The sequence below is a fragment of the Nannospalax galili genome, unplaced genomic scaffold (genome assembly GCF_000622305.1).
Source record: "Nannospalax galili isolate Female #2095 unplaced genomic scaffold, S.galili_v1.0 scaffold3465, whole genome shotgun sequence".
Classification (NCBI taxonomy): domain Eukaryota; kingdom Metazoa; phylum Chordata; class Mammalia; order Rodentia; family Spalacidae; genus Nannospalax; species Nannospalax galili.
The window spans coordinates 207,257-225,141 of record NW_008353021.1 but is presented as its reverse complement, the minus strand read 5'-3'; the positions used below and the strand labels follow the sequence as shown (position 1 = coordinate 225,141).

General features: G+C 38.4%; 1 protein-coding gene across 2 annotated transcripts in view; it reads left to right on the top strand.

The window, feature by feature from the left end:
- The window catches only part of Hmmr (hyaluronan mediated motility receptor), a 32,259-nt gene that overhangs the window by 4,380 nt on the left and 9,994 nt on the right, over positions 1-17,885 (top strand). The window contains exons 3-15 of one of the 2 annotated variants that reach the window (XM_029554632.1): positions 1,155-1,234; positions 4,539-4,586; positions 5,895-6,083; positions 7,556-7,642; positions 7,721-7,821; positions 8,985-9,059; positions 9,286-9,461; positions 10,308-10,456; positions 12,729-12,943; positions 14,380-14,496; positions 16,929-17,075; positions 17,370-17,522; positions 17,624-17,723. In XM_029554632.1, the coding sequence (XP_029410492.1) occupies positions 1,155-1,234; positions 4,539-4,586; positions 5,895-6,083; positions 7,556-7,642; positions 7,721-7,821; positions 8,985-9,059; positions 9,286-9,461; positions 10,308-10,456; positions 12,729-12,943; positions 14,380-14,496; positions 16,929-17,075; positions 17,370-17,522; positions 17,624-17,723 (1,637 nt within the window). The remainder of the gene's footprint in view (positions 1-1,154; positions 1,235-4,538; positions 4,587-5,894; positions 6,084-7,555; positions 7,643-7,720; positions 7,822-8,984; positions 9,060-9,285; positions 9,462-10,307; positions 10,457-12,728; positions 12,944-14,379; positions 14,497-16,928; positions 17,076-17,369; positions 17,523-17,623; positions 17,724-17,885) is intronic. The other variant, XM_029554633.1, reaches the window with a different exon arrangement.

Here is a 17,885-nt window from a genome sequence, read left to right as displayed (position 1 = left end):
TGCCACAGAGGTCAGAAGAGGGCTTCGGATTCCCCTGGAACTGGAGTTAAGGACGGTTTATAGCTGCCATGTGGGTGCTGGGAATCGAACCCGGGTTCTCTGCAAGAGCAGTCAGTGCTTTTAACTGCTGAGCCATCTCTCCAGCCCCAGCTTTTAACATTTTAAGTGATACTATTTAAATTTTAAAATGCTACTGTACTTCTAAATCTATATAGCTAGATATATATTTAAACATTCTGATTTAATGTATGTTTGAAAAAATCAAGTACAAAATACTACTTTGGTAATTATACTGTATGTAGCCAGTAAAATTAAGTGACTATTCACAGATACGTAGTTTCCTTTTTGATAACTACCTTAACCTTTCTGTCTGAATATTAAGAATATCAGGAATGGGGGGCGCGGGGAGGCAGCTGGAGAGATGGCCCTACCATTAAGTGTGCATAGTGCTCTTGCAGAGGACCCAAGTTAGATTCCTAGTAAACCAGACAGCGCTCAGTCACCTCTAACTCCAGCTCTAGGGGCATATGATGCTTTGGCTTCTGTAGGCATCTGCATTCGTGTGCACATACATATATATACACACACACATATGCATGTAATTAAGGATAAAAATAGATTTTTAAGCTGGGCGTGTTTGTGCACGCCTGTACTCCCAACACTTGGGAGGCAGAGGCAGGCAGATCTCTGTGAGTTCAAGGGCAGCGTGGTCTACATAGTGAGTTCCAGGACAGCTGGGGCCACTGGGAGACCCTGTCTCAAAAAAAACAAAAAAAAAAAAAAAAAAATTTTTTTTTAATGTATAATTATAAGGAAGATTTTGGGTATATAAAAATATTGCACAAGTATTTATTTGCAAATGTAATCAAAAGGATAACTCTATGGCTGGGCATGGTGGCGCACACCTTTAATCCCAGAACTCAGGAGGCACAGGCAGGTGGATCTCTGTGAGTTTGAGGCCAGCCTGGTCTACATAGAGAGTTCCACGCCAGCTGGGGCCACAGGGAGACCCTGTCTCAAAAAGACCAAAAAAAAAAAAAAAAAAAACTTTATGTTGTTTTATTACTATTTGCCATGAGAAATTGGGAACTTTGGTTGTATGTGGTTAAAATGTATAAACACCAGCCATGGTCATTTTAATTCATTTTTTGCAGAATCTCAACAAAATCTTAATGTTGATAAAGAGACTACCTTGCCTACTTCAGCGAAAAAGGCTAAGACTTTGGGATCAAAGGTGAGAAACTTTTACATGACAACTGTGTACCTATTTTATCAATGAGAACATGCCTACAAGGCATTGTATTTGATTTGAATGGGTTAAATGTATAAATCAAACTTAAAGTAAGTCTGGGCTGGAGAGCTGACTCTGGTTTAGAGTGCCTGCAACTCTTCAGATGAACCAAGTTTGATTTCCAGCGCCCACATCAGAGGTTCACAATCACCTGTAACTCCAGTTCCAGGAGGTCTGACACCCTTTTCTGGCACCTACACTTATGTGGCATCCACACATGCACACACACACATTAAATAAAAATAAAAATCTTTAAAAAGTCTAGCAGTTAATGAAATACTTGTCTTTAGAACTCTAGCAGACTTTACCTTCTTCCTGTTAATTAGTAAATCTATTATGTTTGAATGTGATCTTAGCTCAAAATTATAGAATAATCCCCATTTAGTCATTTCTGTGTATAGATAAATCTTACATTACCTTGTAAACCTTTACAAATTATGTCATGCTTTGATTTGTTCCCACCATCTGAGTTGTTTTAGTTTTTGTTTATTTCTTTGTCTGACTTTTTTTTGTGTGGAAAGATAAGTGTTGATGAAGGATAAGGAAAAATAAAATTTTCAATGACTAAAAGAAGGTTGCTACTTAAAAACTGTTGAAGGGGTAGATTAAATTCTTCATAACAGACTGGGTGTGGTAACATGCACCTGTAACCCTAGTACCTGAAAAGCAGCTAGGGGAACTAGAAATTCAAGGCCAGCCTGGGTTCCATGCGACCCCTGGTCTCAGAAAAATTGAAAATACCTGAATATATTATTGTCATTATAATATTGCTTATGCAAAAGCCTACTGTTTTCAATTAGTTCTTAAGACGCAGTTTTGCTTCCTTATGGAGTTGTGTAAATTAACAAGCATTATCAGGTGATAGATACACTGTTGATTCGTTTGGCGGTTACCAAGGTCTCTTACTCTGTAGTTATGATGTGTCGTCCATTGTGGAACTGACTAGACATGTATGGCAATTGAGCAGTTGAAATGTGTCTAGTGCTGCTAAGAACTAAACTTTTATTTTTTGTGGGGTATTTTGTTTTATTTTGTTTTTCCCAATTTATTTTATGTGTATGTTTACCTGTGTGTATGTATATGGAGCACATGCATGCGGGTGGTTCTGAGCCACCATGTTGGTGCTGGGACCCAAACCCTAGTCCTCTGGAAGTACAGCCAGTGCTCTTAAACACTGAGCCATCTCTCCAGCCCCTTAGAACAGTTTTGTTGTTTGTTTATTTGGGAAGGGGGCTTGAGACAGGGTCTCCCTGTAGTCCCAGTTGGCCTCAAACTCCTATAGACCAGGCTAGCCTTGATCTCACAGAGATCCATCTGCCTCTGCCTCCAGAGTACTAGGATTAAAGTATGTGCCTCTGCAGCTGCCATGGCTTTTTTTTAAAGATTTATTTGTGAGTGTGAGTGTGTGTGTGTGTGTGTGTGTGTGTGTGTGTGTGTGTGGCTTGTGGCTCAAACCCAGGGTTAATCTCATGCTAGGCAACAGATTGACCACAGAGCCATTCTCCCAGCTCCAAGTTTTTAATGTTCATTAATCTTAATTAATACGTATTTTACAATAGTCCTGCTATTGTAAACTTTCTAAATGTTTTTTAAAACAGGTAACCTTTTTTCTGTATTTTTAATGAAATATACTTAAATACTTCTGATAAAACTTGTGTTTTTTTAGGAATGACTTTTACAAAATGAACAGAATCTGAACTAATGATTTCTACTTAACCTGGCACCCAAAAAGCTATTACAAACAAGCTCACTAAGCCTTGTGCTCTTGTGACCTTGGCGCTTGACCCTGATCCCTAGGAACCTCAACTTTTCCTATACTGAAGATTGTGAGTGAATGTGGGTATGCTTGAGAATTAATAAATCAAAGTGCTGAAAGGCAGAGTGTTCATATTCTCAATGAAGATTGAGAAGAATGCTTGACATTGTGTGTATGAGGTGTTTTAGGCCTAGGGATGAAAGGGCAAGACTACCTGATAAGATGAGTATGGATCTGAGTTTTAGTTAACTCAATTGAAACTGGAGAAACAGTTTTAAATAAAAGTGCGGGTGAGACCTGGCTCACCGGCCCAGTTCCAGGAGAGATCTAGAGGAATGGGTGCCCTCTGAATTCAGGCTGACTCTAGATACTAAAGTTAAGAATCAGGCTATTTATTCAGGTAAAACTGTAATGTTGGCACAGTCACATCACACATTCAATTTGATATGTGCTACATGTATGAAATAGAGATGCATATAAAACAACTCATTTAATTTATACTAGGACTATTAGAAAATTTAAATACCTGTTTGGCTTTCTTACACTTTTTTTAGACAAAGTTAGATTAATATATATGCTGTCTGTAGAAATGAATGTGAACAGATGACTTGAATTTGTTGGCAATACAATTCTAAAATTTTGAATTAATTAAAGATTTCACAAACTCCATAGGAAGTGCATATACACGTATGCATAGACCCCCCCCCCAATGATTTTCCTAACAGAAAATGCCACTAATTTTGAAATTAATAAAGTTGGTCTGTCTTTCCCTTAGAAAGACCTAAACAGATTTCTTTGAAGATGTTTGTGCACTGTGTTCCATATTTATATGGCAAAGATCGTGATTTTGTCTCAGAAAGATTGAGATGCACAAAAAGATATAATGTGAATATTATCTTATTTATTAGAATAAATGCCATGAAAGAATTAGAATCAGAGGTTATTTCTTTGAAATTGTTCATTCTGCTCTTTGGATAGAAAACTTTAAGGTGATTTCCCTTGGAGTCTGTGTGAGGTAGCTTAATTAAATATTCAAAATATGTTCCCATTTAACATTAGAATGGAAACAGTCAATAGTTTATCCACAGACCTCTGTATTTTCATTGTACTTTTGAGGAAAAGGCATTTTTCTATTGGGCTGAAAACTTTGAAACTTGAAATATTTTCAGGTTTTAAGAACATTTTATTTACCAGCTGAATCACTATAAAGTATTTCATAATCTAACTACAGTGTTGGAAACACTGGCGTTAACCTGAGTGTAGTGGTCCATGCCTTCAGTCCCAGCAGTTAAGAAGCTAAGGCGAGAGGACTGTGCAGTTGAGGCCAGTGTGCACTGCACGGTAAGATGTCATCTCAAAAGACCAAAAATTAAATATTATGGAATTTAGCTACTTAGAACTTTGGATTTTTTTTTCAGATAAGTAAATACTAAATTTAGCTGTGACATTTGTGGCATGTAAGTTTATAGTTGTTCTTTTACTTTTAAATAGAAGGAGTCTCAGAAGAATGATAAAGATTTGAAGAGATTAGAAAAAGAGGTAAGCCATATTTTCAATTTATTGGAAAATAAATGTGCTATGTAATGGGGGAAAAGTTACACAGAGTTGAGAAACTAAGATTCTGTTGCAGATTGAGCAGTTCTGCCGTGAGGTTAGCATGTCATCCACATCAGAACCTTAAAAAAATAATTTTTGGCTTAGTCACTGATCTTTTATTTATTTTAATACTACTGACTGTCTTTATTGACCATTCATACTGGTGAGGATAAGGTGGTTGGTACGTACCTATGCAATGACTGGGGCATTGCCATAACTGCTGACTGAGTGGCAGTGCCAGGGTCAGAACTGATCATTTGTGTCAGTTGTTAGGTTGGTAAGTTGCACCCAAATGTGTGTGTGTGTGTGTGTGTGTGTGTGTGTGTGTGTGTACGTTTGTGTGCACATATGTGGGGGCCAATGGTTGGCATTTAGTGTCTTCCTCCATTGCTTTCCACCTTAAATATTGAGGTAGAGTCTCTGACTGGACCTAGAGCTCAGCATTTCAGCTAATCTGTCCAGCTAGGTTGCCAGAGATGCCCTGTCCACCCAGAGTGCTGAGATCACAAGCTGGCCACCACACCCTCCTAGCATTTACGTGGGTTCTTGGGATCCAAAATCAGGTTCTTGTGCTTGGGTGGCAAGTGCTTCGCCCACTTATTGAGCCATCACCTTAACGCTCCCCAAACATTTAAAATACATTATTTGTTTTAGGCTTCTACATTTTCTGTTGACAAGTGCTAGCTTTTTGTTTTGCTGTTGTTTGTTGGTTTGTATAACTAGTAGAAACAAAAGATTGATGGCTTGCTGCTGCCAACCAAATTCACTGAGAAGCCCACCTACCTCTGCCTTCTTGAAATAAGAAACATATTTAGTACCTTAAGCTATGGTTTGAATTTATGTAGTTAGGACCGGAGAAAACAAGAATTCCTATTACATTTTTTTTAAAGGACAGGGTCTCCCTGTAGCCCCAGCTGGTCTGGAGCTTCCTATGTAGACCAGGCTTGCTTCAGTCTCACAGAGATCCACCTGCCTCTGCCTCCTTGAGTGCTAGGATCAAAGGTGTGCACCACCACACCCAGCTGAATATAACTTTTAAGTGACTAAATAGCTATGTGCACTTGTAAATTTATGGCAATTAAAATTATTCTGTTCTTAGATTTTTAAGATGTATCATAAGATAAATGTGACTATTCAAATAGCTAATAAAATGTCTATGAATATAATGTCAAGTCTATAGGCTTTGTAGAAGGTTTAATGCTTTCATTACTGCTAGTATTAACCATTTGTTATCTTCTGGTTTTCTTCCAGATTCGTGTTCTTGTGCAGGAGCGTGGTGCTCAGGACAGGCGTATCCAGGATATGGAGTCTGAGTTGGAGAAGATGGAGGCAAAGCTAAATGCTGCAGTCAGAGAAAAAACATCTCTCTCTGCAAATAATGCTTCTCTGGAAAAAAAGCTTATTGAACTAACCAGAACTAATGAGCTTCTAAAATCCAAGGTATTGAACCTCATAATAATATTAAAATGGAGTAATTAATAAATAACACCTTCACATTACAGTTGTTTGGCAGTTTACGTTTGTGCAACTTACAAAAGTAGTAGAGCTGTTTGTTTACTTAAAAGGTATGAAAATTTTTCCTTTCACTGACCCTAATTACGTAAATTCGAATTATGGCTTGAAATCCCAAGAATTAGTTTATGTCAAGAAGGCAAATAAGTTTCTGTATAGAATGTACTAGGTATCACCAAACTATTTATTGGTCCTACTGCTTCTATTAAATTGATTTTCTTACATATTAACCCACTTCAGTAGGATCATTTTTATCTTGTTTATTAAAATACTTGATACATAATAGGTTATAAATGAACAAGCTACTTTTTGTTTTGATGTGCGACTTTTTCTCACCCTTTGTCATATTCTCAGAATTTTGTCAGTCTTCCTGTGGAGAGGTGTGGTATCACACTTCCATAATCTTAATCCCCAAAAGCTAAGGCAAGGAGGCCAGCCTGAGCCACATGGCCATACCCTGTCTCCAAAACAAAAAGAATCTTTCTCTTATTTAAAAAAAAAAACTTTTTATCAAAGGTTTTGGGAGAATGCAGTAGGAAATAACCAATGGGGTAAATATGTTTAAGAAATCATTTGTGCGTGTCAGTAAATAATAGATCTTAAAGAACTTAATGTGGTTTTATTACACTGACTGCAGAAGCAGAGGGAAGAGTAAATCACTATTCAGTTTAATAAGTTTGATTGGTTTTTGTTTTTGAGACAGGGTCTCCCTGTAACCCCAGCTGTGCTAAAACTCACTCTGTAGACCAGGCTGGCCTCCATCTCACAGAGATCTGCCTGCTTCTGCCTCCCGAGTGCTGGGATTAAAGGTGTGCACCACCACACCGGCCAATAAGTCTTTTTCTTGTAAGTCCACACATGGAGACAGGCATAGAGTCTTTGGCTCTGCCCAGAGAGATTCTGATTTTGTAAGCCTGGGATACGCCCTTCATCCTGCATATTTCAGGTATACCAAGCAATTTTGTTCAACAACCATAGTTCAGTAAATCCTCTCTGAGGTTTGTTTTAGAACTTGCAGTGAACTTTCTAGCATAGAAGGTAAGTGATCAGTCAGACTGTTTCAGAATGAACTAGGAAATCAAGGAAAAGAAAGAACACACATAGTGCTGGCATGAAGTCAGCAATTGTGCTCAAAGCTCTTTTCTCTGCCAAAGTACATTGCACACAATGAATAGCTACAATCATGGGCACAGTAATCAGTAGTTAAATAATGTTTTTTCTTTAAGTTTCTTGAGACAAGATCTCGTGTAGTCCAGGGTGGCTTGGAACTCCTGCTGATCATCCTGCCTCCACCTCCCAAGTGCTGAGATTGCAGGCACATCCCACCACAAATGGCCTTAAGTAATTTTATATATGGCTTAGCCAAAATGTGTGTGAATTTTTTTACGTTATCTATTTAGTTTTCTGAAGATGGCAGCCAGAAGAGCCTGAGAGTGCTGAGCCTGGAGTTGATGAGACTGAGAAATAAGGGAGAAGCGAAGATGAGGGTGAGTGCGGCTTTGCATGATTCCTGCCCCTGCATCCGCCACGCACTCTCATTCCTAAGATCGCTGTCTGTTGTCTAGACTATGATGGCTAAACAAGAAGGTGTGGCGATGAAGCTGCAGGCCACTCAGAGGAACCTGGAGGAGTCCCAGGGCAGAATAGTACAGCTTGAGGGAAAACTGTAAGTGACCAAAAGGAATTGTGTGACCTGTTTCTCAAATCTTTTTCCTTTATTAACAGATATGTAAAAATCATACTAGTAACAGGGTACCATAATGTGGAATAGATACACACATTGAGTAATGGGTAGGTTGAGTGAAATACAGCCATTGTCAAACATCATTTCTAAATGGTGAAAACAAACTCCTAGCTTTTTGAGCTACACAGCATTTATTGTTATCTATAGTTATCTTACTATAGCATACCAGTTTCTTCTTCCTGCCTAACTATAACTTAGAACCCCTTGACCAACTATCCTAGTTAGCTTTGTCAACTTGATACAAATTAGTTACTTGGAAAGAAGGAACCTCAACTGAGGAATTGCTTCCATCAGACTTCCAACTTCCTCCCCAAGTTGTTTTTGTCAGTGTTTTAGCTCAGCAACAGAAAGCAAACAAAAACCAGGCTCTCCCGTCCCTGCCTTCCCCCATTCTTCCCACCTTTAGTAACCAGCATTCTACTCTTGGCTTTTATGAAGCCAGTGTTTTAAATTCCACATCAGAGTGAGATCATATGGTATTTGTCTTTTTGTGTATCCCCAATTTCACTTAACATAGTGAACTCCAGTTTCATCCATGATATCACAAATAACAAGATCTAATTCTTTTTTATGCCTAAATAATATTCTGTTGTATATCTTTGCTGCATTTTCTTTATCCATTCATCAGTTGATAGACACTTAGGTTGCTTCCATTTCTTGGCTGTCATGAGCCGTGCTGAAGTGAGCATGGAGTGCTGCTGTCTCCTGTGTCATGATTTTATTTCTTTTGTCTGTATATCCACAGCTAGATTGTGTGGAAGAGCTTAAGTTACATAAGTAATTGATTACCGGCCAGCCTGGAACAAAAGCTTCATGGCATATAAATGTTGGCTGAGTAGGTGAGGGAGCCAGAAAGGCTGCGTGATAAGGTTATTTCTAATCTATGTCTTGCTTCTCACGTAAATAAACTCTAGCCTCCTCTTTTTATTTCACTTGTTAACTGAGAAGTCACATAAAATAATGGGTAAGAGTTTCATTCTAGAGTCACCTTTATACCACAGTGTCTAGCACTATTATTCAGTAACCAGTACTATGCGTGGTTTTTAAGTAAGAAAGCAGTATGTATTTACTTCCCTTTTTTTCAGTGTTTCCATAGAGAAAGAAAAGATTGACGAACGATCCGAGACAGAAAAGCTCTTAGAATACATCGAAGAAATTAGGTAATATAAGTGGTGCCTTTAAAATGAACCTTAATGGCTTGGTACTATAACTCAGCTGGTAGAGCACTTGTCTGGTGTATGTATGGGAGGTCCTAGATTCAATGCCAAGTTTTTTGCTCACACACAAAAATCACCTTATTTTGTTGAACATATTTTAATCATTTTGCTGTTATTTTTTTCTGGTATCTAAAGAGATGATTCTCTTGTACATGATTTTTTAATGCAGTTGTGCATCAGATCAAGTGGAAAAATACAAAGTTGATATTGTGCAGTTAGAAGGAGATTTGAAAGAGAAGAATCATGAAATTTTAAGTCTCAAGCAATCTCTTGAAGAAAATGTTATGTTTTCTAAGCAAATAGAAGACCTGAATCATAAATGTCAGGAGCTTGAAACAGAAAAAGGTACTGTGGCATTTTTGGTGACTTCATTTAGATGAAGGGTTAGGTACTATGTATAAAAAAGTACTGCTTAGCATGTACAGTATAGTAATGATACAGAGGATTGTTTTTTCCCGTTGTGTGTATTAGTTACTTTTCTGTTGCTGTTATAAAACACCATGACCAAGGCAACTTATAGAAGGAAGAATCTGACTTACAGTTCAAGAGGGAAGAGTCTGTCATGGTGGGGGCATGGCGGCAGGAGGTGACCAGAGCAAAAAGCTGAGTACTCACATCTTCAGGCAGGCACAGGAAGCAAAGCCAGACAGCCTGGAAGTGGGCATGTCTTGAACTCTCAAAGCCTTCCCCTAGTGATGTGCTTCCTCCAGCATGGCCACACCTCCTAAAGGTTCCCTGACTCTCTGCAAACAGTGCCACCAATTGGGAACCAAGTGTGCAAATACTTGGAACCTCTCGGGGACAGTCTCATTCAAACTACTACACAGATGATAGTTTTGTTTTTTTTTTAATTTTATGTGTATGCATGTGTTGTCTGCATGTAGGTAAGTGCACCCGTGTCATGCAATGCCCACAGAGGACGGAAGAGGCTGTTGGATCCCCTGGAACTGGAGTTATGGACAGTCGTGAGCTGCCATGTGGCTGCTGGGATTGAAACCTGGGTCTTCTGCAGGAACAGTGTTCTTAACTGCTGAGCCATCTCTCTAGCCCCACAGATGATAGTACTTTTCCCCTCTTTGGAAACGCACTTGATCTGTGCACATACTAAAAGCAATAGAAGGAAATACTACAGGAACTGAGTTTCTTAACATAAACATCTAGTCAGATGTTTTTCATGTTTTCCTTTTATAGAAGAGCTTGTCAACAAGAATAGAGAAAGGATTGAAAATATGCATTCTGAGATACAAAATTTAAAAGAGAAGCTTGTTCTTGAAAAAGAAGAATATGAAAAGCTACAACAACAAGAATTGCAAATTGAATCACTTCTTCAACAAGAGAAGGTAGTTAACTACAATCTTTAAAAACCTGTACTTGGCCAGGCGTGGTGGCACACGCCTTTAATCCCAGCACTTGGGAGGCAGAGCCAGGTGGATCTCTGTGAGCTCAAGACCAGCCTGGTCTACATAATGAGTTCCAGGACAGCTGGGGCTACAGGGAGACCCTGTCTCAAAAAGACCAAAAAAAAAGAAAAAAAAATCCCTGTACTTGCCGGGCATGGTGGGACATGCCTTTGATCCAGCACTTGGGAGGCAGAGGCAGGTGGATCTCTGTGAGTTCAAGGCCAGCCCACATCTGGGGCTACAGGGAGACCCTGTTCCAAAAACACCAAAAAAAAAAAATAAGTCACCAGAAGAAAAAAAAACCCTGTACTTATAAAGCCGGATGTGGTGGCCAGCTGGGGCTACAGGAAGACACTTTCTCAATAAAGCCTTTGCTTATTTTGTATCATAAATTTCCCTCTGTGTCAGAAAACCTTTGAATCTATAATTTGATCCAGCAATTTTATCCTGAGTAATTAATATTTATATGCTGAAAATTTAGCCACAGATCTTTGTATATGTTTGTTTTAGGTAGGCTGTATAGGTATTTATAATTGTCTTATAAAAGAATGTCAGGGTTGGAGAGATGGCTCAGCAGTTAGAGCACTGACTGCTCTTGCAGAGGACCCAAGGTGGCTAACAACCATCTGTAACTTCAGTTTCAGGGAATCCAACACCCCCTTCTGACTTCTGTGAGTATTGCACAACACAGGTGCAATTATATACATGGACACAATGCACTCATACACATAAAAAGAATATATAAAATGTTTTTTAAAAAGAATATAGCATATAAACAAGATGTTTATCTTGATCATTGTGTACATCAATAATGAAAAAAAGCCCAGTAAAAAATACAAAAGAAACATGATCATAGGATGGAAGTAAGATCCACAAGATATTCAGATAGCTTGTAAACATGAAAGATGGGCTCTCAGTAGTAATCAGTGAAATGGAAATTTTCATTAACAGGATTTTCATAAATTAAAACATTTGATCCTGTAATAGTTTGGGGACAGCTAAATCAATAAGTACCTGTGCACTGATGTGAAGTGTTATCCATTAGGCAGCAAACAACAGAAGGAATTCAGCAGTACACTGATCTAGAAAGAGCTCAACTATTTTTTTCATTTTTTTCTTTTATTATTTTTCTTCTTTGTGTATGAGTGTGTTATTGCCTGCACGTGGGTAGGTGCACCCATGTCATGCTCAGAGGTCAGAATGGGGCATCAGATCCCCTGGAACCAGGGTTTTGGATGGTTGTTAGCCACCATGTGGGTGCTGGGAATCAAACCCAGGTCCTCTGCAAGAGCAGTCAGTGTTCTTAACTGCAAAGCCATTTCTCTAGCCCTGGGCTCAACTATTTTTATGATTTTTTTATATATCATAACAAAAAAGTATATGTGTATTTGAATATATGGACAATGACCAAAAAGCATACATGTTCCAAATTAAATTATCTCTGGAGAGGATACCTGAGATTGAGATGGTGACTACTGAAAAATAAGATGTACTTCACTGAAAATGCTACAAGTTTTTCTCGATGATGATGTATTGTTATACAGCTTTGAAATTTATGTATTATGTAACTTAGAAATAATTATATAACAATTGAAATTATAATATACTTTCTGTATTACAAAAAGCATGACTAAAGTATATTGAAGTATACAGAAATACCAATTGTAAAACATAAAAATATAATTTTAGTTTTATAAAAGTTTGTATGGAGGTTTTGCCATGATGTTGTTATAAAATATAATCTGGGTAAAGTGAATATGTTTATGTTTGTTTCCTTAAAACTTTTCTCTAAAAGATTTAATCATTTTTATTTTGTGTCTTAAATGTTTGCATGCCTGGTGCCTAAGGAGGCCAGAAGAGGGCACCAGATCCCCTGGAACTGGAGTTACAGTTGTTCGTGAGTCACAAAGTGGTGCTGAGAACCGAACCCCGGTCCTGTACAAGATTAACAAGTGCTTTTAACCACTGAGCTTCCCAAAAAATTAGGTCTCATTGTAGCTTCAACTGGCTTGAAATTTGATATGTGCCTCAGTCTCAGAGATCGTCTTGCCTCTGCCTTCTGAGTGCTGGGGTTAAAGGCTTGTACCACAACACCCAGCTTGAAGCTTTTTCATTTAGTTTCCATCTTCTTATCTGTACTATATTTCATTGTCTCAATGAAATCTCACAGGGCCATTTCTAATTATTTTGTGGGTTGTCTATTTGAACATAGGAATTGTCTTCCAATCTTCAGCAGCAGCTGTGTTCTTTTCAAGAGGAAATGGTTAAAGAGAAGAATGTCTTTAAAGGAGAGTTAAAGCTTGCCTTGGATGAGCTGGATGCAGTCCAGCAGAAGGAGGAGCACAGCGAAAGGCTGGTGAAGCAGCTGGAGGAGGAAACCAAATCAACAGCTCAACAGCTGCAACGCCTGGAAGAGCTGCTCAGAGAGTTTGTATTACTAGGATCTTGTATTCAATGTGACTTTAAACTTACACTGTTTTCTAGTATGTTTTCTCAGAATTTTCATGTCAGTCATGGGCATGGATGGAGGTAGGAATTACAAGGCACGGACTAGACACAGACAGGTGACACAAGCACAGATATATCTAAGTAGGTATGACAGTCAGAAGTGTTACCTGGCAGCCGTAGTGGAGCACACTTTGAATCCCGCACCCAGGAGGCTAAGGCAGGAGGGTGAAAAGTTTGAGGGAAGTCTGAACTACACAGTCCAGCGTAGCCTGGCTACAATAGTGAACCATTGTCTTAGAAAGAAAATTAGTTTTGGTATTTGTTACATTCTTCCTTTTATATGAGATTAACAAATTGTATGTGATACTATCTAAACTCCTTTCTGGACTAGAAATTTTAGCCTTAATTTTTTTTAAAAAGCTAAGGATTGAAAGCCACTCTTCTAAGGGACAGGGAGAAAGTATTTCATTTATTTTCAGTATTTCGTACATTAATACTGCATTTATATCATTTTCACCTCTTTCCCCCCCAACTCTTCCAACATTTCCCCTCCTACCGCTCCCTGTGAATTTCTTTGATTGTTAATTGTTGCATATGCATGTATATAACCTGTTGGGCCCGCTTAATGGTGCTTATATGTGTATGCATTTACGCCTGACCACTTGGGATTAGATAGCCTATGAGGGAGCTCATCCTTAAAGAAAACTTTCTTTCTCCCTCATCAGCCATTAATTGCCTCTAGCTCTTCATCTAGAAGTGGGAGCTTGTGAAATATCCCGAGTGCACGTTGGCAACTCATGTTGTCATTATGCAGGTCTTGTTTAGATAACTATATTGTTGAGATTCCATGCACACACCTTCCCTGTCATTTCTAGAGACACTATCTAGCAACAGGCATCCTGGTCCTCTGACTTTTACAGTCTTTCTGCCCTCTCTTCTACAATGCTCCCTAAGCTTTAAGGATGTCTGAAAAAAATGTAGGGAAACATATTATTAAAAATATACATACCTAACTGTTCCTGTAAAATTTGTTTTACAGGTTTTTTTTTTCTCCTCTTTTCAATTCTTCCGTGTACATTTTAAATTACCCACATAAATGCATGAGACATGAAAGATAGAAAGGTAAGCAAAGATAGTAAAGACATAAAAGATAAAATGAAGTCATTAGCTGGACATAGTGGCGTATACCTTTAACCCCAGCACTTAGGAGGCAGAGGAAGGAGTTCTAGGCCACCCAGGGCTACTTACTGAGACCCTGTCTCATTGCAAAAGAATTGAAGTCAGCAAATAAATTCATAAAACAGTCATGCCATGAGATTAGTTATAAATTTGAATTTTAAACTATATAGTAACATGAAGCACATGAGGTGCATGATGCAGTTTCTCTAGTGTTTCATAATTTTTCTTGCTCTTAGGAAAGAAGTTGAACTGGAGAAAAGTAATGCTGCTCACAGCCTCACCACCCAGATTTTACAGGAGAAGTATAGTGGTGCATTGCAAAACCTTGGATATGTTACTGATCAATTTGAAAGGTATGTTTCCTTTGGTGCATCTACTGTCAAGTCCAGTGTGAGTAGGAAGAAGCGCTTACCTCCAGAAGTCCCTGAGCAAAGCAATCCCAAGGCTGACTGGCATTGAATTCCATAATGACCAATATAAATGGGCTTCTGGTAATCTGACTCTATTCATATAGGTAAATTTCCCTTTCCTACTATCCAGTTCAAATTTCAGGCTAACCTTTAGCATGCCATCTTATGTTTCTGATAGCATCATTTTGTTTAATGAATCAGAAGCCTTTGTATCGTCATCTAACTTACGGACACGGAAATTTATACTCATCCTATCTTCCTGCCTATTCAATACTTTCTAAGTCTTTGGATTGGTTTGGGTTCAGATAGACTCTTACAGCATAGTGTTAAATAGCCTGATACTATCTGTTAGCCCAGGCTGACCTCAAACTGGTGGCAGTTGCGCCTCAGCCTCCTGGGTACTGGTGTTACAGGCATGCTGTCCCATGTGTGGAAGCTAATATTTTAGTGTTTTAACCTTCAATGACCTCGTATCATTTGTTCCTTTTCTAATTTTCAATTATAAGAAATCTTTTCTGGCCTGGCATGGTAGCTCACACCTGCAATCCCTGTACTTGGGAGTCTGAGACAGGAGAATTGGAGTGAGTTTAAGGACAGACTGAACTGTATAATGAGTTCTAGGCTAGCCTGGGCTATATAGCAAGACCCTATCTCAGAATGCAAAGAAGAAAATTAGTAATTTTTATCAGTCAATATGGATATATGTTAATATGGAATCTTTTTTTTTGGATTCGCTATGGAGACCAGGCTGGCCTCAAACTCAGAGATCCGCCTGCCTCTGTCTCCAGAGTGCTGGGATATTAAAGGCGTGCGCCACCACGCCTGGCATTGGAATCATTTTTAAAATACATAAATTAAAAGAGCTCCTTTGACCCTCGCTTTTTCTTCAGTCATCCAGTACTACTCAGTCCCAGCACCTTCTTAGCAAAACATTTTTCCCCATAGTCTATCTCTTGGTAAAATAATCATTTGCATAATATACACACTTCCTCAACTCCTATCCCATCTCCTTGTTATTTTCCCTTTTTACAAAAGGTCAAGCTAGGGATCTAGCATATTTTGTAGAGTGCCTAGCCAGCCCCAGGTTTGTTCCCTAGTACTGCATAAACTACACACCATGGTGCATACCTTTAATCCTGGGGAAGTGGAGACAGCAGCTCAGAAGTTCACTCGACTACAGAGCAAGTTCTCTGACAACCTAGGATACACAGGATCCTGTCTCGAGAAATAAAAGAGAGGAAAGAAGGGTTTATTAGAAAAGATGATGCAACGTACTTACCTTACTCTGGGTGTATTACTCTGGTGTATATCATTGCAGGAGGTTTCTTGTCTCTAATATATTTAATAGATACTAAAGAATATAATTCTTGACATAAATTGTGAAGCATAAAGATAAAATCAATACATATGAATGCGTAAAAGACAACCAGTAAGTCAACAGATTCTTGATAGCTTAACCCAAGTGTGAACTGTTTTCTATGCCTTTCCTAATCATTTAGTTACCGTTTCCTTCTTTTACCTCTGTGCATTATAATTTTATGACAGGTCCGTGTAAATAATGCATTGTCTAATTTTACTCTTTTCGGAGCATTGCAAAATAGTGTCATCATTCACCTTTTCCTGAAGGTTGCCTTTCCACCACCTCCCACCAGTCCTGGTAGCAGCTCTCAATGGATGTGCATTGCCTGCCTTTGAATTTATATCATCTTTATCCTCTGAATTCTTTTTTTTTGTCTTTTTGAGATAGGGTCTCCTTGTAGCCCCAGCTGTCCTGGAACTCACTATGTAGACGAGGCTGGCCTTGAACTCACAAAGATCCGCCTGCCTCTGCCTCCCAAGTGCTGGGACTAAAGGCCACCACACCCGGCCTATCCTCTGGATCCTTTACCCTGTCTACAGACTCCTGTTCTAGAGAATCTATGAAGAAGGATGTCGTGCCTCCACTTAAATATAAATTCCCCAGAAAGACCTTTGTGAACCACCTGCCAAAGTAAAGGTTTCCTATTTTATCAGCCTGAAGTTCTTTATACTTTCCCTTCCTGCATCTGCAGAGACAGAAACAATGACAGGAGTTTCAGAGATTGTGTACTTTTTTTGTTATGTAATTTTTGTGTTTCTGGGTTGAGTTTTTTTCATCTGTATGTATACTTTTTCATGCTAGCCACTGGATTTTTTTTCCTTGATTAAACAAGTGTCATGTAAACTCATTAGTACTTACCTTAGAACATTAAATTCTTACCTGTGTAAGTACATTAACATAGGGTTTTTTCTTTTGGCAAAAAAAAGCAATCTATAAACTATAAAATTTGTCATTTATATGTGTCATTTATACAATGGTAAGGAAATTATATTAACTTTTTTTTCTTCTTAATAAGCTATAAAGCATCAGCAATTAGAGAGAGAGAAGATCTTAAGATGGAGAACTCAACTCTACAGGAAAAAGTAGCCAAGGCTGAAAAAAGTGCAGAAGATGTTCACCATCAGATGTTGACAGCCGAGAGCACAAATCAAGAATATGCAAGGTGTGTGCCACAGATGCGGGGCCCAAGCCTGTGCCTTCTCACAGGTTGATTTTGGTGAATTTGTCCATGATGCCAGGAATTGTTCTGTGGGTTGCTTTTGCTGCTTTAAGTTGTAAATTAAGAGTTTATGCAGTAGGTAGTCTACAAAAAACAACAGAAAGAATTTATTCTGTAAAAACAATTACCGTACTTAAATAGTTCATTCAAGTGCTTTGTTGTTTTCAAAAAGAAGGGGGTAAAAATTGAAATGATGATTAGATGGTTGGTTAGTGGAATTTTCTTTCTCAAAACAAGGATGCTTCTAGATCTGCAAAACAGATCAACACTGAAAGAAGCAGAAATTAAAGAAATCACAGTTTCATCTCTTAAAAAAATAACTGATTTGCAAAACCAACTCCAACAACAAGGTGAAGATTTTAAGAAGCAACTAGAAGAGGAAAAAGCGAGGTAATTAGCATCCGAGCACCATTTACTGACTCAGTTACTTCTAATGAATTGGAGAAAACAATTTTTGAATTAATTTTTAAATTTTAATTTTTTCCATGTAGGAAAACTGAGAAAGAAAATATACTGGCAGAATTAACTGAGGAAACTAACAAATGGCGTCTCCTTTATGAAGAGCTGTACAACAAAACAAAACCTTTTCAGGTTTGTTGCTTATAATTCATTTTTTGCTTGTATTTAAGAATCTACTTTCTCCTGGTGTGGTGACTCACACCTTTAATCCCAGCACTTGGGAGGCAGAGGCAGGCGGATCTCTGTGAGTTCAAGGCCAGCCTGGTCTACATAGTGAGTTCTAGGCCAGCTAGG